This window comes from Amphiprion ocellaris, chromosome 8, assembly GCF_022539595.1.
Source record: "Amphiprion ocellaris isolate individual 3 ecotype Okinawa chromosome 8, ASM2253959v1, whole genome shotgun sequence".
NCBI classification, from domain to species: Eukaryota; Metazoa; Chordata; class Actinopteri; family Pomacentridae; genus Amphiprion; species Amphiprion ocellaris.
Genome location: NC_072773.1, coordinates 25,024,024 through 25,050,716, shown reverse-complemented (window position 1 = coordinate 25,050,716; position 26,693 = coordinate 25,024,024). Strand labels below are relative to the sequence as shown.

The following is a 26,693-nucleotide window of genomic DNA, read 5'->3' as shown; positions in this document are numbered from 1 at the left end:
CTGTTCTCCTCACTACTGTGCGCCTGACAGGAAAAAAGTATTTCCATTTCATTCCAACTTTCCTTAGAGGGTTTGACCTTTTAACCTGCACCAACACACATTCAGCTGCAGCATATTTTCCAGTCTTTTTAGACATAGGTGTTAAGTTATATAAATCTGTGTTCGTTTCAAATTTGACATTTTTCTTGCACTCCATTTTTCCTGAACCCTTTCAGTACACAATTTTGAAACATGAAGACTTTTCTAACAATACAACAAATTTTAGACTCAAATTACCGCCACAGTTCAATTAACATCTCGTCCAAATGTTTCTGAAAGATCTAAAACAAATCCACACATGCTGTGGCGCACAGTATTTATCTCTAAATGGCTTTTCAGCACGGTGAACAAAAAGATACAGAACCGCCTACACGCTGCTATGGATGTTGTTCTTGCTATAGAATGCCTTTGTCGAATACTGTGCAAGCTGTTTTATTCATATAGCACATTTCATCACACCTAAACTCAACGTGCTTTACATCCACTCATTCAAAGACAGAAAAGAAGCCACATCCACCTCACAGATGCAAACCACAGACACACTCATAGTTACTAAGCCTGACAAGTTTTCAGTTTGCTTCTGAGTAGGCAGTCACTCGTTACAGAACTCCAGTCAGCAGGTACAAGAAGAAGCTAAAGTCCAAGCAAATATTTGTGTGGGAACGGGTGAGAAAGTGCAATTCCAGCATGTGCCCTCTTCTAACTTGGCAATAATATACGTGTGCTTCTCATCCAGATTAAACAATACATCTGAAGGTGGCTTTGTTGCTTTTCTCCCAGTTTATTGTACCAGTTCAGCAGTAAAACATAGTTGAGACATTGGAGCCCACTGTTGAACAGATTAGCCAGCTCTCAATAAATAGACCTTTTAAATATGAAAGATTGTATTACAGCAGAGAAATATAAACCTGAAAATGTCGAGCACACAGAACAAGACACTTCCTACAAAGCTTCCCTTCTTCTCGCTCTCTTCCTCGCTCTCTCTGACAGCTCAGTTATTTGTTGCTATAAAAACGGGGACGGGTTTACGAGGCAAACAGAGGTGCACCGAGTTTGCTCTCAGCGGTCATGTCAGAGCAGTTTTCTGTCAACTCTCCTTTCATTTCCTTGAGTGTACTATCACGAGAGAGAAAACGGGCAGCATTACATACAGGAAAAAACACAAATCCAAGTGACATTTCAGGAAATAAATACACTTGCTTTGTCTGAAAAAATATTTACACAGTATTGTACATAGAAGAAATTACAAATTCCATCCCCGTTTCTCAGCTTCATATATATGTAGGTGTATGTGTGTACGTACACTTGTATGTGTGTATGTTGAAACAGCACTGCCTAATGGCATCGTCCTCCCCCTGCAGGACGATGCCTGCCGGCACACTGAAAGAACTGCGCAGGAAAAGCTCAAAGAATCCAACAAAGAGCCCAAGCCATTGACCTGACTTCCACACTCCAAAGATCCCACTCCAATTGAGCATCTGTGAGACACACCGGAAGACCCGCGATCGTCAAAAGTCTCGACAAGCCACAGGACCCAAAGGATCCATCCCATCGCCAGACACCCTCAGAGGGGTCGTGTCCATGTCTCATGTTGGCAGCAAAAGGGGGACCTACACGATATTAGGCAGGTGGTATTAATGTTGTGGCTGATCATTGCATCTACAGTTAAAAAAAAAAAAAAAAAATCAACTACAATAATCATAAAAATTATTGAAATAAACAAAAGATTGTTGACTGAATGAATATACAGTACAATCGCTGCTTTAAATGTCTTGTATACACAGTAGAAAGCACAAATGTGGGTGTGTGTATGTGCGCCCCTGTGGCGAGGAGTCTTACATTGGTTCAGCTTTATGTTTGGCCACACAAAACAATGCTATGCTCAGGAAAACTTTGAAAACGAAACAAGAGCTCATTCCACACAGGAAGCTGTCCTGAATTCTCGGAACATCCATAAAATTCACATACTACATTTTTGCAATCCGTTCTCAACACTTCAAACGACAGCAAGGGGGAAGCCCTCGTGAGTGTGTGCGTACGCATGTGTCCGTGTGAAGATGTCGACAACCTTAGTGGCAGCCACAAGCCCTGACCACCATGTTGCGGTATTTCTTGAGGATGACGTTGGAGCTGTCATCAAAGTAGAGCACGGAGATGGCGTGGAGCTGCGTGGGGGCACAGCAAGGTTTCGGGACCGTGTCTGGGTTGATGAAATGAACCTGGGAAGAGGTCTCAAATGTTAAGTTCATCATTGCAACATGAATACCGACAACAGGTATGCATCACCACATTGTCTTGACATTTCATGAGATGATTAGACTCTAATCTGCAGGTTTTGTTCTCCGGTTTCATGGTTACTCACAAGGGTTTGCACAATGGCGTGGTTTGTGGCGTTCATGTAGGAGTTCAGAGGGAAGGCACACTCTCCCTCGCAGTAATATGCTGCATATCCTTCTGGAGCGATGATCCAATCCTTGAGAACGGAGGAGAGAAATTCAGATTGGCTAACCGTGCGTTTGTGCACAATAGACCAAATGTCTGTCCTTCTAATGGTTGATTTGTTGACTGAATGTATTCACAATATTTTAAAAAATTCTATTTATTTCACAGGGGAGTTTCAAGTATTTTCTGTCAAGCCTCAGTGGTGTCTGCAGATCTTAGGGTGCATCATGCTATGTATATCGTGCAAGAGTTTGGACAATCTGTATGTTGGCAAACTCAAGAAAAAGAAGCTAACTAAATGAGTGGATCTGCACTTTTACCAACTAGAGAGTTTTCTCATCTTGGTTATATCAAATGGACATGAAAAGGACACAGTTAAGTGACTTTACTGAGCACATAGAACTGAAAGTGTAAAGATACGATGGAAATTAACCTTTAAAGGGCAATCATTGAAATACTTTGCAATTCAAATTTTCAACCCTAGAGTGTTATTGGAGGATATAAGAATTTTTAACTTTTGTGGCATTTTTCTAAATTTTTAATTTTCATGTTGAAATTCAACATCAATGCACTTACCATATATGATTCCTTGTCCGTTAGTGGTTAAAAAAAAAAAAAAAACATTCCAAGAAATGTATATATCATTACTTAGCAGAACTACTCAACCATAAAATGTGTGAGTTTGGGCAAGTAATCATGGTTAGTTTTTACATTTCAACTGAAAATATGGAAGAGGACCAAGCCGCAAGTCCGTCTTTTTCCAACTTCGGAGAAAAGAGAAAGTCTGATACGTTCCAGGCCTCTGCTGATTGGTCAAACACCACAATGTCATGTTCTGTAACGTAGAGTGGTCTTCGAAGATTGGCCGGGTGAAATCCACATGCTTCTCGACCTCACTGAGAGGCAGATTGTTAATGTGTGTGGAAGTTACCAAATATGATCACTTATTAGTAATTGTGAAGTTCTATAATGTCATTTATCAGGATTCTGGGATAAGACCTGCAACAAAACAGTCTCTGGTACAAGCTTTTTTGTTTTTGGTGCCGAGCAGTTTTGGAGCCCCGGAAGATGAATCATTTCCATACCTGCCACCCCAAGTCTCTGAAACTGACGTAGAGCTCATGCTTCTTACACGCCTGCTTCTGATCAGTACTGCTGTTTTCTAAAGGAACACACAGAAAAAGAAAGATTTTAATTCAGCACAAGTGTTATTATCCTATCCAGCTACAGGAGACACTATTTACTGCAGTCAGATCCTAATTGGGAGGCAGTGATAAAGAACAGACCTAAACACAGCCCATGTGCTCCTACAAAACATTAACATTTCAGCAATGAGGAAAATCACCTCCAGATACAGCAGCAGTTTGGTAACACTTTCAAATGAACGGGCCACCCTGCTTAGAGGTCACTCTGCAGGGCTTTGGATGAGAAAAATATTCACAGTGTGTAGCCCCACCACATTTTTCATAACTCAAGATTATAGTCTTTCTCTCTCCATCCATCTTCATTTCTCCCTTTTACTGTATCCATGTGTTGAAGAAGAATAGTCTGTTTTCTATAGAATAGCATCTCTCTCTTCTCTCGCTGACCTCTGGGGCTCTGTGGTACGTTAGTTCCTAAAAGCGGTTCACACTGGAAATGATCGTGAGCGACTGGTTCTTATCAGCTAGTTAAAGCCCAACTGGTATCCAATGTTCCAAACAGGCCCATTTGGCCCATGTGTCGTGGCCCTGGTTGCCCCACAGCATACTGCAGATGTGTTCTGCCATAAAAGCCTGCGCTGCCTTACCTCCATGCAGGGAACTTGGCCCCAACTGCTCTGTAATGCTCGTGTAAATAAACAAAGACAGCAGAGGGATATTTGAAGCTCAAGCATTACAGTCTAATGTTTCAGTGCTTCACATAAACACATCCCTCTCACACCTCCATAACAAAGACCCTCAATATGCACTGCATGTTTTGTCTTGCAGGAATCACATCAGTTCCAGTGACACACAGCTGTATTTTTGCATATATGTGTGTGAATATGCTATATGTGACTATGAAAATAAAGAGAATTTCCTCATATGGGCCGACCCGTACCAGTCATCAGTGTCCCATTCCATGAATTCCTCACAGATCAAACAAAAGACGGATTAAACCAGAGCTTAGCCCAACACAACAGCATAAATCAGCACTGAACATATATACAACGCACACTCTTTCTGTGTTTACCTGCAACATTGGCTACTCGGAGTGCCTCTTGGCTCTTCGCCCCTTTGGATCGGTTGGAGTTCCGTTGTTTGGCCCCCCCTGATGCTGAGCGGATGCTTCGCAGGTGCACCTCAGTGGCTTTGAAGAAGGCCACCATGAAGGGCTGTTTATTCTGAGGCCCACTGCGACCAATCAGACCGGCCACACGGGGATTGATACTCTCTCCTGCACAGGGTGACAGAGAGAACAGCACAACAGGTGTTGGCATGTCAAAGAAATCTAGATCGTATTTAAACAGGGAAGTGTATAAATGAGAACAGCTGAGATTTAGAAATGAAATAAATGTGTGCCTGTGCTTGGAGTTTGTTTTGCATGTGGGTGGTCCATTCCTCGCCAAAACCATTTTTGTCGTGTCTGTAATCCTACATTCAGTTTTACAAATGATATTTTCTTTTGTGAATTCCTTTCCCTTTTTCCTCATCCCTTCTCCACTTCTGAAATGCCACGAACAAATGCAGCTCTGAACATCAAAGCCTCTCTCCTTATGTTTGTCTGTGTGGGTGTGTTTGTGCGTGTGATCCAGCAGTGTCTGTCTTGTTCTCACACAGAAGAATGTGTGTCTGATCACTGTTCGGTGGTAAATCAAGGCTTCTGGTCGCTGCTGGCGACGGGACGTCCCATGTGCCTGTCTGTACACGCTCACCCATAACCCTTCATAAACGATGCAACGTACACACACGCATACACACACGCGCAAGCGCACACACACACTCATAGATGCACTCCTCCCACAACTTGAAAGCAATACGGTGTCTGTTTTCCTCACCTAACATGTAACATCCTGCCATCCTGGGAGAGATAATGTTCTCAAACACGCTCTTGTACTGCACGCTGTTTGTTGATAAAGTTTTCCACTGACAAACATTTAAGCCTCACGATGACAAACTCCTGCTGTGATGTTATCTTTAGGATAACGCAGTGTATTTTCCACATGACTGCTAATGATGCTGAGGGTATGATGGATGATAATGGTGATGAATGATTAATGATGAATGAGAGGCAGAGTTTCTGTGTACATCATCTGATTTTACAGCTATGACGTATTTTAGGCTTATGCATGGTACATAGAGTAAATTTTCCATGCTTGTATCGCATCTTTTTAAGTTCCACAAAACACTTTACAATGTCTTTGTCATTGACCTACTCACACAGATTCACACAACAACAGCAGCACATACAATGACTCCACTCTACTAATACATTTAGGTAGCTTGGGTTTGTTATTTTTGATTTTTTTACACTTAAGCATAGCTAGAATTCCTTCATCTTAGATTGCTTTGTTCTGAATAAGGTATATCTAGTGGTCACTACTTAAACTGAAATAGATACAGTGCATAGTAAAACTGTTCATCCCCATTGGAAGTTTTCTGCTTTTATTGCTTTTCATCATTGAATCATGGTTAATTTAATTTGGCTTTTTCTGACTAGAACTTACAAAATGACTCTTTCATAACAACATGAATGCCAATTTCTATAAAGAAACATAAATTTAAAAAAAAAATACAAAACCGAAAACAAGTGATTTCATAAGTACTTGCCCTCTTTAAAGTGAGTCATCTAATTCAACACAGGTGCAGCCAATTCATGCAAGAACTCACACAATTAATGAAATGGAGATCTGAGTGCAGCAGTGAATTTGTACTTCTGGCTATAACTACCACATGCAGACAAAAGAACATTCTAAGTCACTCTGTGAAAAGGTTATTAAAAAGCTTAAATCAGGAGATGACTACAAGAAAAGTTCCAAGTCAGCGAATACTTGCTGGAGTGCAGTTAACCCCATCATTTAGATAGAGAGGGAGAGACTAGTGAGGGAGGCCACCAAGACACCTATGACTTCTCTGAAAGAGTTACAAGCTTCAGCAGCTAAGATGGGAAAAACTCTGCATACAGCAACTGTTGTCCATGTTATTCAGCAGCCAAAGTGTTATGAAGAGCCTCAAAGAGAAATTCACTGTTGAGAAACGCTCATCTTAAATTTAAAATAGAGCTTTCAAGAAGTCATGTGTGAGACTCTGCAAGTCAATTTTAAGAAGATTCTTTGGTCTAATGAGACCAGAATTTAGCTTTTTGGACATCAGACGGAATGCAATGTTCAGTGTATACCAAACACTGCACAACATCACAAACACACCATCCCCATTGCAAAGCATGGCGGTGGCAGCATCATGATGTAGGTATGCTTCCCTGCAGCAGGCCCTGACAGGCTTCTAAAGGTAGAGGGTAAAATAATGTCATTGCAGTAAAAGGTGCATCTATTAAATGCTGACTTGAAGGAAGTAAATACTTATGCAACCACTTAATTTGCATTTTATATTTCTAAACAACTGACTATACTTTGTAGAAATCTGTTTTCACTTTGACATCAAAAAGTCATTTTTTGTAAATTCTTCTGATTATGCTGACCACGCTCTAATACTGAAAAGAGATAAAAGGGGCAAACTTTCAAGTGACATTAATACTTTTTATAAGCACGATATACATATATTTAAATCAAAATTTCACTAACTAACAACACTACCTTTATGTTATATCTGAGATGGTTACAATGAACCAACATGTACACCTCTGCACAACTGTACAGCAACCTTGCATTAGTCTGACATTTGTGAACCTTTTTGCTGGATCAGAAGGGTGGTCTTGATTCATCTTGATGGTCATTTTTCTATTTTTATAGCTGTGTATTTCTATGCAAAACAAGTCACACCAGTAACATTGTCGGTGAGCAAAACTCACCATTTGTGCTCTCCAGGGCCAGCTGTAGGCCCAAATTTCTGCCGGGGTTCAGGACCCAGTGGTTACTGGTGGCTGTCACGTCAAATACCAACCAGCCCTCCTCTGCTGCCCAGATCACCCTTGAATCCAGCAGAAACAGGTCTGACTCTCTGGAGGGGAGGCAGAAGACACTTAAAGTTAGATATGAAGATGCTCAATTAAAGCAACATAGATCAAAACCATATGACAGAGTGTAAAGCTATGTGACTGAAGCATGGAGCAAAGTAATGGAGTGGAGAGAGGGAGTCAGAGGAGTGTAACAGAGTGAAACAAAGGCAGAGATGGAGCAAGACAGAGAGTGAAGGAGGGAGGTGGGGAGGGCTCCAGATGGTGAGGCCCAAGGGAACACTTCATTTTCTTAATTGACAATAATGGCTTTATAAACGACCGGTCCTTTCATACACTACACACAGTCCATCACCGGCTGGAATTTTGTGGGAGAGCCAGAAAGCCAAAGAGAGAAAGAAGAGCAAAAACACACGCATAGCTGCAAAAAGGAAAAGACTGTGTGAAAAGAAGTGAGTGAAGCAGTGCATATCCAAGTCAGCCTTCTCCAACAGTGAACTCTGGATTTTCTACTCTTTCACCATTGGAGACTTAATTGTCTTGTTCTTCATGTGGCCATTCATGTATCCCGACCTATTTTCTGACTGGGCAGATAGTGTGTCACAGAGCCCTGGTTCATTCATGTACTCAGGCCTGTCTCTGGCAAAGGAATAAATGACTGTGTTGTTTCCTCTGGAAAACAGAAACCTTCAGGAGGGGTTGAAGAGAGCAGGACATGGGCCATTCCAGAGTTACACACACCTTCAGGACGACCAAGACTAACTAAAAAGAGAAGGTGTGTCAAAGTATATTCAGGAATGATTTCAGATGATGAAGATGAGATAGATTACTTTGGTCATTTTTAGTAATTGTATTTACTCTATAGTTTATGAAATATCACAAAAGTGTGAAAGGGGGCTGTCCGAAATTGTCAGACCGTAGGGTGACTCCTGGAGCTTTTTTGCTTTGTTAAAATACACATCCAAAACTCAAAAATATTCAATGAATAGCAGGTCTTTTTTCACAGATATGTGACATGTCTGTGTAGTAACAACACAGATGTAAGATGTGAATATAACAATGCCTGGACTTCATTAAACTGTTTTGGTTTCAGGGTTCTGGTGTTGTGTATGTCAGCATATCATCAAACTGTCAATGCTTAGTTAAAGACTTCAATAAAAAAGAGCCACCATGAATATTTTTCACACCAGTATTTTTGACAAATGCCTGCTGTAAAAGGGCTTTTTATGTTAAACGGAACACAAGGAATTTCTTACATTTACAGAAAAACTAACTTGGTAATGTAATTTCTTCTAAATAAATAACTTGAATAGTCTACAGCCATACTCGCTGCTAGCCTCACAGCAGTGCTTTGAGCTTAACTATCAGTGAACTGTTCACCAGATGAGTTGAATATGAATCAAAGTTGAGGTTAATGGCAACACAATTAGTTCTGCAGGATTTTGGTTTTAAACTGGTATTGGAGAAATTAAAAATTTGACCTGATGATGACACTAGATGAAAAGCTAAATAATCACTTAAGGGAATTTAGTTCATCCTGAGGGAAATTTCTGTACCAAAGTTCAAGGTAATCAATCAAACATTTGGTGAGACATTTCACTGAAAACCAAAACTGTCAACCTCAATATAGTCTTAAATAGCAAGACCATCTGGTTGCATCTCATTATCATTATGCTATTGGGAAAAACATTCTGGCTTGTTTGTATTTCTTTAAAGCAGTCGCAGTTGTATTGGGCAGAGCAAAGCCCAGGATGCAGCAACTGTGTCCCCTTTAAAAAAAAAAAATGATAGGGGAAATACATATTGTAGGTGCATTATTGAAATGGCCTATTTCCCCCACAAAAAAAGACTGCTTACTGCATAGTATGCATAAAGTGCATGGTCAAGGGCAAGCTTAGACCCTGAGAGTACACCTGGCAAGTCAGACTAACCTGAAAGTATTGCTTGAGGAAAATTTAAGGGATCTTTAAAGCCAGAAGGCCTCATTCTTCATAAATGTCTGTAAATAAACGTCACAGTAATCCATCCAAATGTCTGGACTAAAGTGGTGGACCAACTGGCTAATTGACCATGCAGCTGACATTGCCATCCTCAGGGGCCACACTGCTGCCAAAAATGCTTGTCAATTGATCAATTAACCATTTCAGTACTATACCAGACACAATCATTGCTTAGCATCATGAATTTTGTTCTAACAGATTCCAAGCTCACCTGTCAGAGTGTTCCTCCAACACCTGGTAGACGCTGATACGGAAGGTCTCATTGTCGTAACGTTCATGGATGAAGTCTTTATAAATACGAAACTCGGCAGCAGTGACCGCCTCCCCCTCAGGGATTCGAGACAGATCGAACCGGAACTCTCGATGATGCCGCCGCACTGGTAGGAACTCCTTATCATGCTCCACTGCAAAAGAAAAAACAAACAGCATAAGATGACATGAAAAATGTATCCTGAGACGTTTTATTTTCACATGAGCTATATTTTTATCCGGGTCTCTACCAGCAGAGATACAAAACTTCCACAGGCAGAGACAGAGAGCTACTGTGACATCAAGCTTTCTTTTGGTACTGAGTTACATCTTCTAGGGAAACAAAACACATGTTTGCAAAGGAGGCGGTGAACAAATGTTTTTGTTTTTCTGCCCCGATTTTCAACAATTCATTGTTGGGTTATGATTGAAACATTCATGAGGACTAGCAGTAGAAGCAGTGCATTTGGTGTGCACAGGGCCATGATAGAAAGATGCGGGTAGACTCTGACAGCTTTATGAGCCTCTTTTCTTCCCCCTCTCTTCCCTTCATAGCCCCAGAGAGTCATCCAGTCTGCCCTTCATCTGGTTCTCATGAGTGGGGGCTCCATGTTTGGTGTGCCCTATCCTCACCCCCTCCTCTCTCCCATCCACACATCCCAGCTTTCCAACCCCTCCTGTACCTCCAAGACCTGCCCCCCTCCTGACCTTGCTGCTCTCATGTCCCAGCAGGACATCCCAGAGGTCAGCACCTTGTATCTCTTCATCTCCTGCGTCTTCCCCCATCTGCCTCTTTTATCAACTGTCAACAGACCCCCCATACAGTTATGTATCCATATACAAACAAATGCATGAAGTCACACACACTAAATGACTTATGAAACTTTGAAAGCACTACATTTTTGAACTAGATCCAATATGCACATTGGAGGTTTTTTTTCCGATTTTGTACTGCTTCTGTTGTAAATTTTAAGTCATTTATAATCAGCTTTTTCTGTCTTGTCCCCTCTTCACATTTATATGTCCAAAAAATATATTGATGACAAAATGCTAACATGTTCACATGCTAACAGGTTATAGGTCAGCCTTTAATATTATTCCATTATCCAACTGGTGATCCCTTTGGATAATTCATCCCGATAAGGATGTTTCACTTCCAAATTGTTAATGCTAATGTGAACCTCAGAGTGGTACAACAACAGAAGTTAAAGGATCACCAATCAGTACATTAGGATTTATCCTGTGGGGAGCATGAACATCCACAATGAAAAAAGGCCATCCAAACTAGTAGCTAAGGTGTTGCAGTTTGTACCAAAGTGGCTGACTGAGTTATTCCTATAGCTTTGGCACTAGCAAACCATTAGACAATAATAAAATCAATTAGGAAAATACTTGTTTACAGTTACAGATATCAACTATGTGTCAAAGTTATGCAACAGAGGAAAACCTTTTCCAGCAGCCCTTCTTGCCCTCATCCTGCATCAATCACCTACTGACTGATAGATGACTGCTATCAGTTTTTTTTTTTTAATCAAAGTCAACTATTGCCTCAGGTTTCTGCACAACTTTGGCAGGAAAAAGTCCCAGGATTCAGACTTTGCCAAACTATCATCACACTCACACATGTACAACACAGTTCTATGCAAAGTTCCATGTGTTGTTGATCTTCACCATAAAAATAAGTAAATGTCACCTCTCAATACTGTGTAGTGGAACCACTCCTGTCAACTAAACCTCCTGGAGTTTCTTTGTAGTCATATATGCCTTTCCTTTGCTTTTTATCTAAAAGTTTTCTTGCTTTTCCAGATCTTGTTTTGACTTCTTCAGTTCCCCTAAACTGCCATTTCTAAGTACAACATTTTGGACAGTGGAAAATGCGAGCTGGAAGCATAGTGATATATTGGTATCGCATTCAGTAAACCCTTCAGCCTTAGAGTAGTTCTTTGTTTTACCACAAGATTTGAAGAGTCTTTAAAGTTGATAACAGCAGAATGCCATCATTGCTGTTTGCTTAGTTAATGTAACAAAAAGCAACGATGCATTAGCATTTTAGAAAATTTCATATTACATTCAATTCAATGCAATTTTATTTATATAGCGCAAACTCACCACATACAGTATGTCAACTCTTAGCATAGACCAGGTTCATCAACCGGTTGGGTGACAGTGGGGGTGAGGGGGTTGGGAATTATTATCATTATTACTATTATATGTTTGCTCTAGGGGTTGTATTTGCTTCTTCTCAACAAAATGTGTAATTGGCTCAGGGGAGGTCAAACTGTCGAAACTAAAATGGACAAACACACACACACACAAACAAAAGAATTTTTTGTTACAGCATGCATGCTCTATACTAGTGTTCAGCAATATACATGCACAATAATGTAAATCTTATGCACATTTCACAAGATGACTTGTGCAGTGTTGTTCACCAGTAGAATCTCTCCTCTGCATCCCCTTTCATTTCCCCTTTCATACAAAGGCAGCACTGTGAGGCGACTGGTCAGAGCAGAAGTATAGCATAGGATTTAATTACTCCTCAATGAGGGACAGCACTACTCCCATTAGATGGCCTACCTTTATGCTATTTGCCCTTCATCTAGTATGGGCACAGACTGAGCTGCTCTAAAAACAACGCAATTCAACACCGTTGAAAAGTTCCGCATTAGTTCCTTTTCCCAGCCCCGCATTTATTAGCTCGTTTCAATAAATCAGCCCCCTCTCTGTCAACACTTCTGCCAGTCCTGCACTGTTGACCACTCCATCAGTCGGTGCTTTCATTGAGCCTCTAAGTCACCCTTTCCAACATTACACTGTGTGTTGACAATACATACATTGTACCGAGTGTAAAGCTCAGGGGAGTTATCAGCTGGCTTTCACGGCTACACCTGCGGGTCACCTCACACTCACACTGTAGTAACCCAGGGGTGCCTAACTGTTTTAGCTTGTCACCCCTTAAGAGAGAGCGATGAGTGCTTGTGACCTGCCTACTGAGTTTATGGCCCTGGTTGTGAGCATAAGCTATGAAGAATTCAACAAAATTCATTTTTTTCCTTCTTAGATTGCTTATTTGGGGGACTCATCAAAGCCTAAGGAGGTGAAAGTGTCTAATATTTCAAAAGAAAAATGATTGTGTAACAGAAATAAAGATTTTCATATCTTACTGATCTATTTTCTTCCTATTCCTTCAGTCATCATGTGTTAAATTCTAAAGTACTAGGTCTGGCAGGTACCTCACTAAGAATTCCTGCCACAATAAGACGTGTTCTCTTTTTAAAGAGAAATACAACAATTTAAGGAGTAGCACTTTAATGTTATTATCCATCCAGAAAACAATCACTTCATGTATTTTTGGTCCTCTATTCTTCACAGCTCCAAGACCTGCTTATTCTTCCACTGCTCCAGGGGACCTCCTCCCTCCTCACGTAGCCCAGTGCAGGTGCACTCCCTCTGGGGAGAAAGCCAGACCTGTTCCTGAGCCTCTGGAGCAGCCACCCGCCCCTTTACTGTAAAAGCTCTTTATCTTTGCTGAAGAGAACAGCTGGATGCTGCTGTAAAACTCCCACACTAACTATTTCTCTCGCACCACATTTCCTCTCTTCAGTGTGTTCATTTCATCCCATGTACAAATGGAAAGAAAAATATAGCAGCACGTAGAAGGCAGCTAAAGCATTTGCCATGATCCTGTCTTTGTCTTTCTTTCTCTTACAGGCCATTACGGCAGTATGGCAGTCATTAGATGAGGGGAAGAGGCACGGTTAAAGCCAAGTGGGTGCATTTATGATTTCCTCTGGGAGGAAGTGAGTAGCCATCGCCCCACCTGTGTCGCAAACACACACACACACACACACACACACACACCACAAACATGGCAAACACACCCTCCTCTGATGCCGTCTGAGCCCTTCATTCTGAGTAGCTAGTGTCCAGGTTGGTTTTAGCTCTTCACACGGACACACACACTCGCACACACACTCCAGTGCAGATACACAACGACTACAAAGTATTGCCTGTGAAGTGAACGGTCCTGTGCGTCACAGCACGGTAACACAATCATTATGGGTTTCTGTAATCCATAATTAGAGATGCAACAACACACACACACACGCATGCAAACAGACAAACACACACAAGCGCACAAACATGCAGTATACAAAGTGAGCTGCTTTTATCATCTGGCCTGACGTCCCATTTGCCTTTTCTGCAAACGCTGATGATGCATGGTTACCCCACATCATTTGACTAAAGCAGGCCACACACATGCAGAGCAGCACACAACACGGATGGCAGATGGCAGGGTGACAGTTAACCCTCCATCTTCCAAGTCTACTGTGCACCTGGCAAGCAGAGAGTTAACATATGAACACTCTGTTTCAAGATTAATGCTTGCAGTGTCTTTATTATGTTCTCTACTAGGGAGAGTCTGCACTTGCTTAAAGCAAAAAAAAAAAACTTGGTTCTTTCCCCAAAAAAATACTCAGCAATTCTGTTGATATATATTTTACTTTTCTAGCCATCAAATCCAATGAAAACACCCAAACCACAATGACTTAATCCTACATCAGGTATTGTCTACACAGCCAAAGCCTGATAAAGCTCATTCCTTCGTGCCTTCCGCTGATATCCTGTATGGAAGCAAATCTGACTCATCAGATTTTGAGTTTTAAAAACCGCTGAATTTCTAACTTTGAATCTTTTTGCAATGAAGATATGTATCTGATTTGTGTCTGAATGTGGCACAATTTCAATAACTTCTTTTGATTTTTGTTTTTCAATGCTTACAATTACAGAGTCGAAATTTCAGGTGTAAAAATTCAAGGCGCTCAAATTCGATGGTCAAAATTTGCTGTAAAAAAATTTACATTTCTGTTGGGAATTGGTCAGTCCCAAAAATGAAAAAAAAAAAAAAAAACCAACCCATAGGAGCCACATCTGTGTTTCTTCATTACTGCGAGCACAATCATTGTAGTGTATGGTAAGCCTGTCCTACATACACCTTCCTGTAAACACCAAATCACATTGAAAACAGTCCAACAAATGCCTTTATTAATCTACTGCTGTTTGACAAACATTTACCAAAACTAATGCTTTGTACAAGTTTTGGGGATTTTTAAATGTACATCTTCAATTGGAACAGAGAATCGGTGGTAGACGGAAAGGAATGACAGATGGATTGTTGATTTTCATCACTTCACTGGCTGTTGACTATAAAAATAATAATAACGCTGAATATCACCAGCCTGATCTTTTAATCCTGCTCTGTCTGTATGTCCCACTCTTTCTTCTTTCCCTTTCCCAGCTCGTCTCCCTCCTCTCCGTCACTCCTGCTGCGCCTGTGGACCTCAGACACTTCTACGACACCTCTGGCTTCTGAGCAGCAGCAGACAGATCTGACGGCTCGCATTAGCCCAAGTGTCTGTTGGCCACCTTCACACCCCGTAGTCCTGCCCCGTCCGCTTCCGCTTCTCAGCAGGGGGGATCTCACCCCTGGCACCGCTCTCACTTCTCTCAGCCGACAGCTTAAGCTTCGCCCCCTCCCATCCCACCTTGTGCTCCCTTGAGTTAACCAACACTATCTGCACCTTCTTCTACGCCCATATAGAGCTCATTAGCAACACACCTGGTTCAAACCAGAACCCCAATCAGTCAAGTCAGATTATTTTACAGCAGATGGTCGAGGACTGTAATGCTGCATTGAATCATGCAAATTTGGCAGATGTGAAAAAATAATCTGTCTCTTTTTTCAATAATTTTTCACGTTGCTCTTACACCAAAAAATGTTTTTAAATACAGGACTGGGAGCAAGTAAGTCATATTTTCCGTAAGCTAAAAGGAGACGGGTGAGGAAAAACGGAATGCAAGGAAGGGGTAGATTGCTCAAGATGTTTATCCTATAAAGAGTAAAGAGAGTTTGATCTCATGGGTACAGAGTGACTACCCACAGTAGGGCGATTACCACGTTAGGAAACATCCTGCCCACTGGCGACTACTGATGACATCATGCCGGCGTGATGTATTTATACTGCTGTAGGGCCTGACAGCGTTGGCTCCCTGGGAAAGGGTCAGCGAAGTTTCATGCTATAACTTATGCACACTTAACGATCATTAACTTGCCGCAGCATATGTGTGTGTGTGTGTGTGTGTGTGTGTGTGTGTGTGTGTGTGTGTTTGTGTGCACGGTCCCAAACACATGCCTTTGAGCCTGTGCACAAGTAACCACAGGAAGAAGAGTCTTTACATTTAAGACTTGCGGTCAAACCAAACCTTTCTGAGATTTCTAGCTTGAAGGCCATCAAGAGGTTGAGATTATATAGCTTTGCTGACCTCTTAATGTCGCTCTCACTGCAGCCATCAAACACGCTTGCCCTCCACACCCATAAACTGCAGTGCTGGGTTCCACCTCATGCTTCGCTGGGCATCATGGACCAGAGATTTATACGGGATATGTAACAGCCTGGAACCGACATGTATCTGACAGAAAAGCCTTTCTTGGACTCTGTTTCTCACTAACCTCCACTGGTATTTCCATGCAGATTGTTTAAATGAATAGTCTGACATTTCAGAAGTAAGTTTTTTTTTCTTTTCTGCCGCACAGTCAGATGGGAAGATCAATACCACTCTTATATGTATCTGTTAAATATAGTAGCAGCCTGGCTCTGTGCAAAGCTAGCAGAATCCTTTATGAATGCTCTCAAGTTCACCAACTTCATCTTGTTTGTTTAATTCTTCATTCCTGGATTCCTCATCCAAAAAAATAGATGCAAAATCAACAGTTTACAGAGGCTTAAATACCAAACAATTTCTCCAGCTTTGGTTACTGTGTCATGTCAGCTCACATATAACACAGCAACCCCATAAAAACCCCAAACTGTCATTTTGACCCTTCAATTTTTGTTCTTCTTGGTGGATTCTGTTTCTTACAGCCAGGCTAGATGGCTGCTGGCTAAAATGTTAGAATTCATAGAGTGATACTGATCATCTTTTCAAACTCCAAAACTATTCTTTAATTTTGCAAAAGGTTTTAAGATCTTTGCAATTTCTGAATGGAGCAGTGTTTGTGATGCTCCCTACAGTAAGGAACAGCAGAGTTACTTGAAAAAACACGAAAAGCACTCAGAGAGCGCAGTACTCCGCCAAGGCTGCTCAGTCGTATAATTTCCGATGGATTAGTCCCAATAAGTCCGTAACTGGGGATTTGTAGTAGGATCAAAATCTTGTGATCATCAGCAGGCAGCTGATTTAGCGCCGCACCGTTATCTCACAATGATACAGAAATTTGTAACAAATCTGTGGATCCAGACTATAAGCCACATCACTGCCAGAATCTAAAGAGGTGGTCCCTGTGTCATTTCTGACCTCCCTGAAAATTTCATTCAAATTCATTATTCCGTTTTTGAGTAATGCTGCGCACAGAAAGACAGATTAACAGACTAACAGACGGACAAACATTCGCTGATTGTCACATATCTGCGCTGCGTTCCTCGGCAGGTATGTTTGTATTAATAGCATTAGTAGAAAGTGAGAAAATATCAAATATTATATTTCTATTTTTCATGTTCAACTACAAATTGGTGTCCACACAGTGACAGTTTTGCAAGACAAATGGAGTCATCTTGGACATTGGAACTTAGACATCAACATGTTTCCTCAGAAGTCTGTCAAGACAGATTGTATATTAATGTGAGGCAATAGTGACAACAAAGCAACCACCTCCTAAATCTTCTGCAGTCACTGCTGTGTGGTGCGATACGATGTGCTGAGAGACGGAGATGAAAGGGTGTGGATCGATCTGTGCCAAGCAGCCAGGGATCTCTCTGTGCTCGTGTCACTGGAACCATCTGCACTTCCTCTTAACTGCAGGATTAAACAGCTCACAGACGTGGAACCCGCAGCCATTCAGCTTCCCCCACTCATTCACTCTTCCCCTCATCCCCTTGTTTTTTATGTTCTTTAATTTTGTGGCCACAGGGGCCACACCCTCCTCGTCCAGCCAAGCCACCTCTTATTATAGACCTCAGGAAAATTCGAATACAATACGCACATTGGCACGAGCCGAAGAAACTTTTTTGTAATTATCTTCTGCATCCTCATGCGGCATCTTGTGCGCACATGATGGGCACATTGGCACCCTGATTTTAACAGCTTGTTGTTTATTTTGTTTAATCACAGCTCATTCCTTTTTAAAATAAACAGAATAGCTGCGGAGGAAACACGAGGGAAACACAGCTGCACGCTTGCCTAAATAAATAGAGAACCACAGCCAGTTCATATTCCACACTGCACAGACGCAATATTTCATCACTTATCGTAAAACCACTTGCATACAGTTGTAGCTCGGCTTTTACAAGCTTTGATTTGGCCGTTGAAGCCTGGTGAGGAATCTGGTCAGGATTACGGCCTTCCGCTAACGCAATCTTCCGCTTGGCGAACTAACACACATTACACAGTGCAGCTGGTGACTGGGCAGGGCAGGTGGCTCTAAAATAGTGTTTTACTATGCAGAAACACACACAGAACTGTTCTGACACGAAGGTTCTCAAGCACACAATGTTCCCACAACGGAAAGGAATAAACAATGAATTGAAGGAATGCATGTCATCATGTCATCTATCTGCGATCCATCTTTGCCGTCTCTTATTTCTTCTCTTATCCTCCTCTCCCCTCTGCCCAGTCAGTGCCCCAGTACCAAGCAAGAGTGTTGTATTTGTTTTTGCAGCAGTGGAGCTATTGGTCCCAGGATCTCTGGCTGTGCTCTGGCCCACATCTGCCCTCTCAGCTTCACTGCTTGGTACCCGCCGTCATGGAAGTGCAGGGGAGTCTTAGATGCTGCGGGTCACTGATAAGGCAAGGCCAAAAAAACCCAGATGATAGAAAAGTGGCTAAATGAGTGGAAATATCATCTTTCTGGTACAGTTAATCATTCTGGTTTATATTCACAGCGCTCACTTTAGTGAATCAATTATTACCCTTTCAGCTGTGCTATCTGACAAGCAAATTATATCAGCTACTGCAAAAATGGAGCCACAGATGGAGAAAAGGTACAAAGCAAGAGAGTGAACGCTTCACAAAAACTAAAATGAGCCCAGCATTCCTGGCGATGAAGGAGGTCCGTCCATCACTGAAGCAGAGCTCGATCGCCCGCTGCTTCGTACATCTGGGCTGTTTGACCACTCGCCACATTGTCAAGTCCACCTGCGGTGCGTTTCATCATCTCTCCCAGCAAGTACCTTAGCCTGGCCAAGTGCACAGAGGCTCTGCTATGTACATCCAGATGTCATTCTGGACCCCTGGGTTCAACAGGTGAATCCAACAGACAATAAATGGAACAAAAATGGATTTTCCAAGATCTCGCCCGCTGTGTGCTTTGTAAAGCTGCCTGAGGTTTATGAGGAGAGAACATTTGTGGTCCATTACTTGCAAACCGACCTCAGTTTAATACATTAGATTGTATAAGAAATTTACCTGACATGAAGGCAGGGCCTATCTGTACTAACTGCTACATTCCTCTGCTTCTGCTCACTCCCTGTGCAGCAAGAGGCAATAAAACATGGACTCAATAACACTAATTAGCTCCAGAAACATTCCTTTTGGGCAAAAAAAAAAAAGAGAAAAAGTGAACATGCGTTTCTCTCAATACTTGTACGCCTGCATGTACATACACAGACCTGCGCTTTCAGTCCACTGGGATTGTACACAGAAGCGATTACATAAATCTGCAAGAGGAAGAAAGGCGTACTAACGGTGTCAAGGACAGGCTGCATGTGCGGACCGAAGACCGGGCTTCAACACATACTTTGTAAGGCAGACTTTTCTTCGGGCCCTCTTGTCAGAAGCCAATGAGAGAGACAGCTTCTGGCATGAGATGGAAAGACAGTGACGAAGAAATTCATCCGTTTACAACAACTAAGCACAAAAACTACGAATGTGTGCTTGTGTTCACATATGAGAGGGAAGCAGTGAGAAATGAATGAGAGAGAAAGGGAATGCTGTGTTTTGGGTTCAGGCAAAGTGTGTGTGTGTGTGTGAGAGAGAGAGAGAAAGGGAGGTGGGGAGTGGAAAAACATACAAAAGAACTTGAGAAAGTGTTGAAATGTTTTATGTCTGGGAGAACAGCAGATTTAAACCTCTGGTGACGAGGGCCAGAGCAGGAGGTTGGAGACTAAACACCACACGACACTACTGGGACCATATGATAACTTACTAATTAAAACTAGGAGGCCAGTGCTGATAATCAATACTGTTGGTTCGGGGGTGGGGGGGCAGGGAAATTTGGTATCAGATGATCCACTGTGGGGGGATAGATTGAGAATGGGCCAGACGTGATAGTGGAGGCAGAGTCGAAGGGACTTGTTGGACTCTGGAAAAGATAAAGTTTCTCTGCACAGCTGCTTTGGCCTGCAGACAGGGGGAAACATCTGTATTACCCTCAGCACCACAGGCGGCCCACAGTGGAGAGGAATGCAAGGAGCAATGGAGACAAGGGCGGGAGAGAATGAATGCGACATATGAGCATTTGTTTGAAAAGAAAAAAAGAACAATATTGGAGCTCATCACTGGAAATTACATGAATAGACTACCATCAGCTGTAAAATTAGAGCCCGGTGCCTTGAGTGCGACTGTAGCGTGACACAACTGCTTCCGAGCGTGAGTGTGTGAGCTGGTGACACAATACGGTCTGAACACCAAAGCCTTTAATACATCGCAGTTAATTTGCCAGTTAGACATTTCTTCCCTGCTCTGCTCTCCATTATCTTGCTATTAACACGCAGTATAAAGCAGAAAGGACCGGCAGATAAAGTGTGTGGCGGCTCCTATGGGAGCAGACGGACGGCCGTGAACGGCGCGAGGGCCAGGTGGTGCTCTGTCAGGTCACCAAGGTAACGCCGAGGATAATTACCTACTAGTGCTCTGACTCACTCAGCACGCCAACTCTGTACGATACCTCTGATCACAGCCTCAACTCACTAGTTAAATATAAGCATAGCTTTAACGTGACGCACAATCCTACAGGAAAACTGCTCACTGTCTGCATCATGACTTGGTTTGTGTGTCACTACCCAGATTTTGCATATTGCCATGCTGAGAGAAAGAAAGCACAAGAGATTTGTTTGTTTACTGCTTTTCGACTCTGTTTAGTGAGATGTATCGCATCTGGTGCCGATTAACAGCAGCAAAGCAGTGACCAATTAAATGCACTCTGGTAGCACATGTTTTTCAGTGGCTTGATATTTGTTCACTTTTATATGCTTTTACCTTGTAAAAGCATATACCCTGGCACACATTCTGAGCATCCAGACATAAAGATCGATTTACTTTATTACTGTCATACATCCATAGGTTCATTAGTTCACGTTTCCCTACTGAAAAATCTACATTAGCTTTACTTGAATGAAAATCTTTAAGGACACAAACACATATCACACATATAAGCATGCACTGATGAAAATATGCACACTGGAGTTGGGTAATATGGTTGATTTCTTCAGCATATTAGTAAATATATTTTAAGATTATGATCTATATCATTATATTGTCAGTTAATACAAGATTGCACAACACTGACAAATCTATGGTTCAGGAAACAAACAAGGCCATTTTCTAAAAATATGTGTAAAACGTTTAATTAATTCTCTAAGTTTTGGATTAGTTTGCATAGCTTTGGCTTATTTACTGTTTACAAATCTCATTAAAAAATTACCAAAACCTTCAATGAAATTGTCCCACAAGCAAATGTGAAGCCAAAGTCTGACTTAATTTTTCCTCTAAGCCATAAACCGCAGCTGCTGTCTGAAAACTATTAAACATACGTTAATGAGCCACACGCTGTTTGTTTATTAATGTAATTGTAGGGAATTACTCAACTTTGAAAAATGTAAGTATGCATTGGTCATGTTAATTAACAACGTCAGTAGGATCCAGTGAGCATGGGGCCAGATGGAACAGGGTAGGGAATTCGGAAAATCACGAAAGACAGATTAGATCTTTGGGACTTGTTGACAATTAGAATATACGCTAACGTCAGTCTTATTCTCAACATAGAACAATAACATAATATATTTGCTGGATAAATCGTTACATTGACTTACAGCCCTAATGCAGAGTTGTCTCTTAAACTCACAGTCTAACAAGGCTACAATCATCCATGCAGGATTGCATGAGAACTGGGAAAATAAGGAAGCTGTGACTAACGTACCTCATGATAACATCTTACAGTAAAAGACTGCAACCCCTCTTCTCACACACGCAAGCACAGGTGGTGATGTTGCTACTCTTTCAGTCATCCAGGATGCAAATAGCAGACATCCAAGTCACAGCTCTTTCCTTTCCTCTGGCTGGCAAAGGTGTCAGTGGGCATTTCAGATTGGACATTATGAGAGTGTGTGTGCCTGGCTGGTTGGGTATGACAGCAGTGTGTGAGAGTTCAACTTGAACTGAACTGAACTGTGGCTCAACACAAGCCAAAGTAGTGGGCAATAGCCCTGGAAGCTGTGGTTTGTTATGGAGGAAATGCCTTTATTCACAGTGGCTGAGCTAATGCTGCCAGAGACCAAAGGGGTGACATTAAATAATTATAGATAGATAGAGATAGATAGATAGATAGATAGATAGATAGATAGATAGATAGATAGATAGATAGACAGATAGAGATAGATAGATAGATAGATAGATAGATAGATAGATAGATAGATAGATAGATAGATAGATAGATAGATAGATAGATAGATAGACAGATAGATAGATAGATGACATGTCAAGAGACAGGGAATGTGTCCATCACGTTAACTTGCTGGCGTGATATCATGGCATGTCCGGCACACACCCAGCGTCTCAGTGACCTGTGTCGCATGCATCAGTGTACATTCTGAATGTATGCTGTAAGCCATTTACACAGCTGGACTTTTAAAGTGGAGTGACTCAGTGAGAGGACGCCCCTTGCCAGGGGTCTGCCCCAAAGCCCACACCCACCCGAGCTGGCTGCACCAGACTATGCAGTGCTCACACAAGCTGACGACAAAAGCCCATCCGCTCACTCAAGTGGCAGTCAATAGAGAAGAGTGTGAGCTACTAAAATGGCTTTTATGTGAAATCTGAAATCAGATCCATTATTGTCATATTTGGCATTAAAGGACCAGCATGTAAGATTTAGTGGCATCTAGCGGTGAGGTTGGAGAATGCAACTAACTGCCTCAACCCTCAAAGCATGTCAGAACCTTCGGTGGCCGTACGCCAATACAAAACAGGAAAAGACCCTGTCCTCTCTGGGCTCTTGTACCAACATAGCAGCTCGAAGCGCTCATTCTAAGCTCAAGAAAATATGACAACTCATAGTTACAGGTGATTATACATCAATGAAACCATAAATGCGAGTGCCACATTTCGTTTTTTGTGAAGAGAGCCCGCTAAATCCGACACACTGGTCCTTTAAACAAAAATACAAACCAGTGCAAGAAAACAGGCCTCTCAGGAAGCAGTAACCAGGGTACAAAGTCTGACTAATGTACCTTGGCTCAGTAGTTATGGAGTTTTATGGAGTTTTGAGGGACAGTTTTTAAATAAAAGCCACACTCATTTTGCTCTCCGACAACCTAAATAAGAAAACAAAAACCACAATGAGCAAATGTGGAAAGGAAAGAATTTGGAAAGGAAATAGTCAATCCACTTGATAACCATCACTTCTTCTCTGTGTCCCTCTCTCTCTCTCACTCTCTGTCTTCCTCTCATGTGAAGAGTAATGAAGCTGCATATTATCTGCTGTTTTGAATCAAGCCATTTGGGCGAATATTTGATTTTGTCACATGAGACTCAGGAACAAACCTAACAATGAACCCTACTGACAGATGCAACACGTGGCAGAACGCGATGACAAACCGCAACTTTATGTCCAAATAAGTGACATATATTGGAACACTGGACACACAAGCTGAACAAAAATGCCATTAGTGATTACATTAACCACAAGATTTTAGGAAGAGTGACTTTTCATTGTGCAATCGTTTACTATAATGAGTCAAAATTATACTATTCGCTGACGTAACCCATCTTGCAAAGATTTGCAAAAAAGGTCTGTTTTGAGTATGATATTTATGAAGTTGATCTCTTGTCTCTCAAAATCTCCCTCCTTTCTTGTCAGTTTACTGCAGCCTTGGCCCTTGACTTTGCGAGGCCCTTGACTTTGCGAGTCTCTGTGGTCAAATCCATCTGTGTCACAGCCTGTCAAAAATAGTCACAATGCAGCAGCTCCCAAAGTAATTACACAGTGCAGTGGAGGAACCAGTGTCACCTCCCTCTCTCTTGCCAAGACTCTCCAACAATGATCTTTCCAGGATTGAATGCTAATTTCTAACCCTTTGCAAAAAACACTGTGTTAACTTGCAAAAATCCATCTAACACATACACCTGCTCAGTAGTTGATTTAGTGTTTTGTGCGTCCTGTCCACATTAATACGCTACAGCTACTTATCTGGAACATAAATGGGCCTGTTGCTGTGACTACATAATTTGCTGAGCAAATTAAACCATAATGCCGTGTCGTTATCTATCCATGAATCTGACACTGCATGCTAATGTTGTGATTATTTGTGTTTAACAACCTCTGACTGTTGCTGACAGCAATAAAACAGTCCAGGACTGTTTGATTTTAGTAAACATTCTGATTAGATAAGCACAGTGGTCCAGGGCACAGCATTCAACAAAACTAGTGTGAAGTGCATCCTGCAAAATTATGACTCATTTTGTGTGGAACTGAATTTGATTAAACTCGGATCATCATCAGTGGAATGATTTTGCGGCCTGAGCGTCTATAGGGATGTCTCCAGATTAGAGCGAAGGGAGGACCCAGTGCACTTTGAACCCACTCTGCTGTTGACTTACTCATTCTTTAGATAACACATGGCTGACATATTTAGCTGCTGGCTGGTCCATCATCCACAGCTCGAGCACCTGAACATTAGCTGGTTGCACAGCTGTTAGACAGCGGGGGACACTGGTATTTGACACTCCTGGTATGAGCTGGATAACTGCACTGGGTTGCATGTAAACATGGTTATTGTGCTGCTCTCCTGTGTGTGCACGCAGGTGGAACAGAAAATATACACGTGTAACAAAATCAAATGCAACCGCAATGATTTTGCTCTGTCACCTTTGACTCACAGAATGAAGTACTTGTGCAGTGAGTTGTATGAGGTGGACGTCACCACTTGGAGTATTTAATTCTCAAAGTTAATGAAGTGAATTACAACACGTAGAAACCTGATCCCCGAACAACAACTACTGAGAGTTAAACTTTAAAAAGTGTGTCAAAACACTGTGCGTCCTTCGGATATTGTGTTGGAGTATCAAAGTATTAACTGATTGTTAAAATTAAAATAGCACTGAGAGAACTAAATGGATGGATAGAGGTGAATAATAATGATGTTAAAGGCCTTAATTGCTGCCATCATTTGAGAAAAGTCTAATATTCTCTTTAGGCTTTCTTTGCCTGAGGATTTCTTTTTTGTAAAATTGATTTTCTGAGTAAAATATATTTCAAGACTTCTTGGTCAGAAAATTTTAAAGAATAAAGATCCTACCTAAATTCACAAAGCTCATGACCATATCTGCATCGTTCAAGAAGTTGTTGTCCTGCAGGCTGGCTATCGGGGGCCCCTGGGTGGTGAAGACGGGCTTGTAGGGGTAGGAGTATCTGTCCTCGTCCCCCTCCGTGGACATGGCATTGTACAAGTCCAACATAAACATCGGGGCAGCGTTGTGCTTTCCGTGGAGGTGGGGTCGCGGCCGGTGCGGCAGCCCCAAGATCGACAGGATCTCCCGCTGCATCTCTCTGCGCTCCTGGCTCTTCAGTCGACGGTGGATGAAACTGGAGTGGAACTCATTGTCCAGAGTAAAGTTCGTAAAAGCGGTATCGGCTAGGACGCAGTAGCTCCAAACCAAGAGCAAAGCGGGAGCACGTCTATCCAGAATCGGTGCCATGCTGCTCTCCGTGCGTAATTGCGCCCAGTTCTGTTCGCCGAGAGAAGCGGATATTCAGCAACAGGCAACTTGTGTTCAGTATCCAGAAATCAGTACCGGACCCTCATGTTGAGGGCAGTGCTCCCAAATGAAACATCAACTTCACTTCAGAGTCCTTTTATTGATTGCTTTTCTGGACGGATTGTGTGTCGCCTGGACCTCGGTCCTCATGCACAACCAGTGGTGAAAAGTTCCCAGCTGTAGTGCAGCGCGCAACTGCAGAGTGAAGGCTGCGGACGGACGCGTTTCACCGGGAGAGAAACGTATAAGTTCCAAGGAGGCGCTGTGTGCTGGGAGGAGCAGGAGGGAGGGAGAGAGGGGGAGAGAGGGGGAGAGAGAGAGAGTATGTAGTCGTTGTCTAATGGAGACAGATCTAGCTTTGCTTTGTTGCCAGTTGGAGAAAGGCTGGAGGCAACATGTGCAAATACAAAGCTGACTAGGAAGAGATCTGTATTATGACGCTTCAGTTTATGATGAAGCACGTTTCATCATTGTTTTCCAACAACTCCTAGTGCCTGCGTGGATTCACTAATGACAGATGTGCAGACAGTGACAATAGGTCACTCAGTGTGAGTGAGCTTAAGGAGAAAAAAACTTCATATCAGAGAGGAATTATTTGCCTTTAGAAGTGAATACTTCAGTGCTTTGGGAGAGGTTGCAACACGCAGTCACAATGCTGCCACTATAACAGCTGCTGGTTGATCTGCAGGTGCACTCTGTGAATACCGTGGGCCATGTGGTTAGGAGACTTTAAAGTCAGTTGTCTTTTGATGTCAAAAAGGTTGCATTACCGCCTCAAAACTGCCATTTCACGCTGCATTTCTGAAGATATCCAAGCTTTCTATCCCCAGTGCTGGAGCA

The 26,693-nt window shown here is 42.1% G+C and overlaps 1 protein-coding gene across 3 annotated transcripts; it reads right to left on the bottom strand.

Moving 5' to 3' along the window:
* Positions 1-796: 796 nt before the first annotated feature.
* On the bottom strand, positions 797-26,095 carry bmp7b (bone morphogenetic protein 7b). Of its 3 annotated transcripts, none has more exons than XM_035943377.2 (8): positions 25,394-26,095; positions 9,787-9,979; positions 7,471-7,619; positions 4,696-4,899; positions 3,567-3,643; positions 2,402-2,512; positions 2,108-2,258; positions 797-1,649 (listed from the first exon to the last, which is right to left on the bottom strand). In XM_035943377.2, exons 1-7 carry the CDS (start codon positions 25,791-25,793, stop codon positions 2,109-2,111), a joined length of 1,284 nt encoding a protein of 427 aa, XP_035799270.1. In that variant the 5' UTR covers positions 25,794-26,095; the 3' UTR covers positions 797-1,649; position 2,108. The 3 variants fall into 3 exon arrangements, with proteins under 3 accessions (XP_035799270.1, XP_054868594.1, XP_023154991.1); XM_055012619.1 differs by having other exon boundaries at positions 797-2,258; positions 25,394-25,838; positions 25,992-26,018; XM_023299223.3 differs by having other exon boundaries at positions 797-2,258; positions 25,394-26,094.
* Positions 26,096-26,693: the final 598 nt, after the last annotated feature.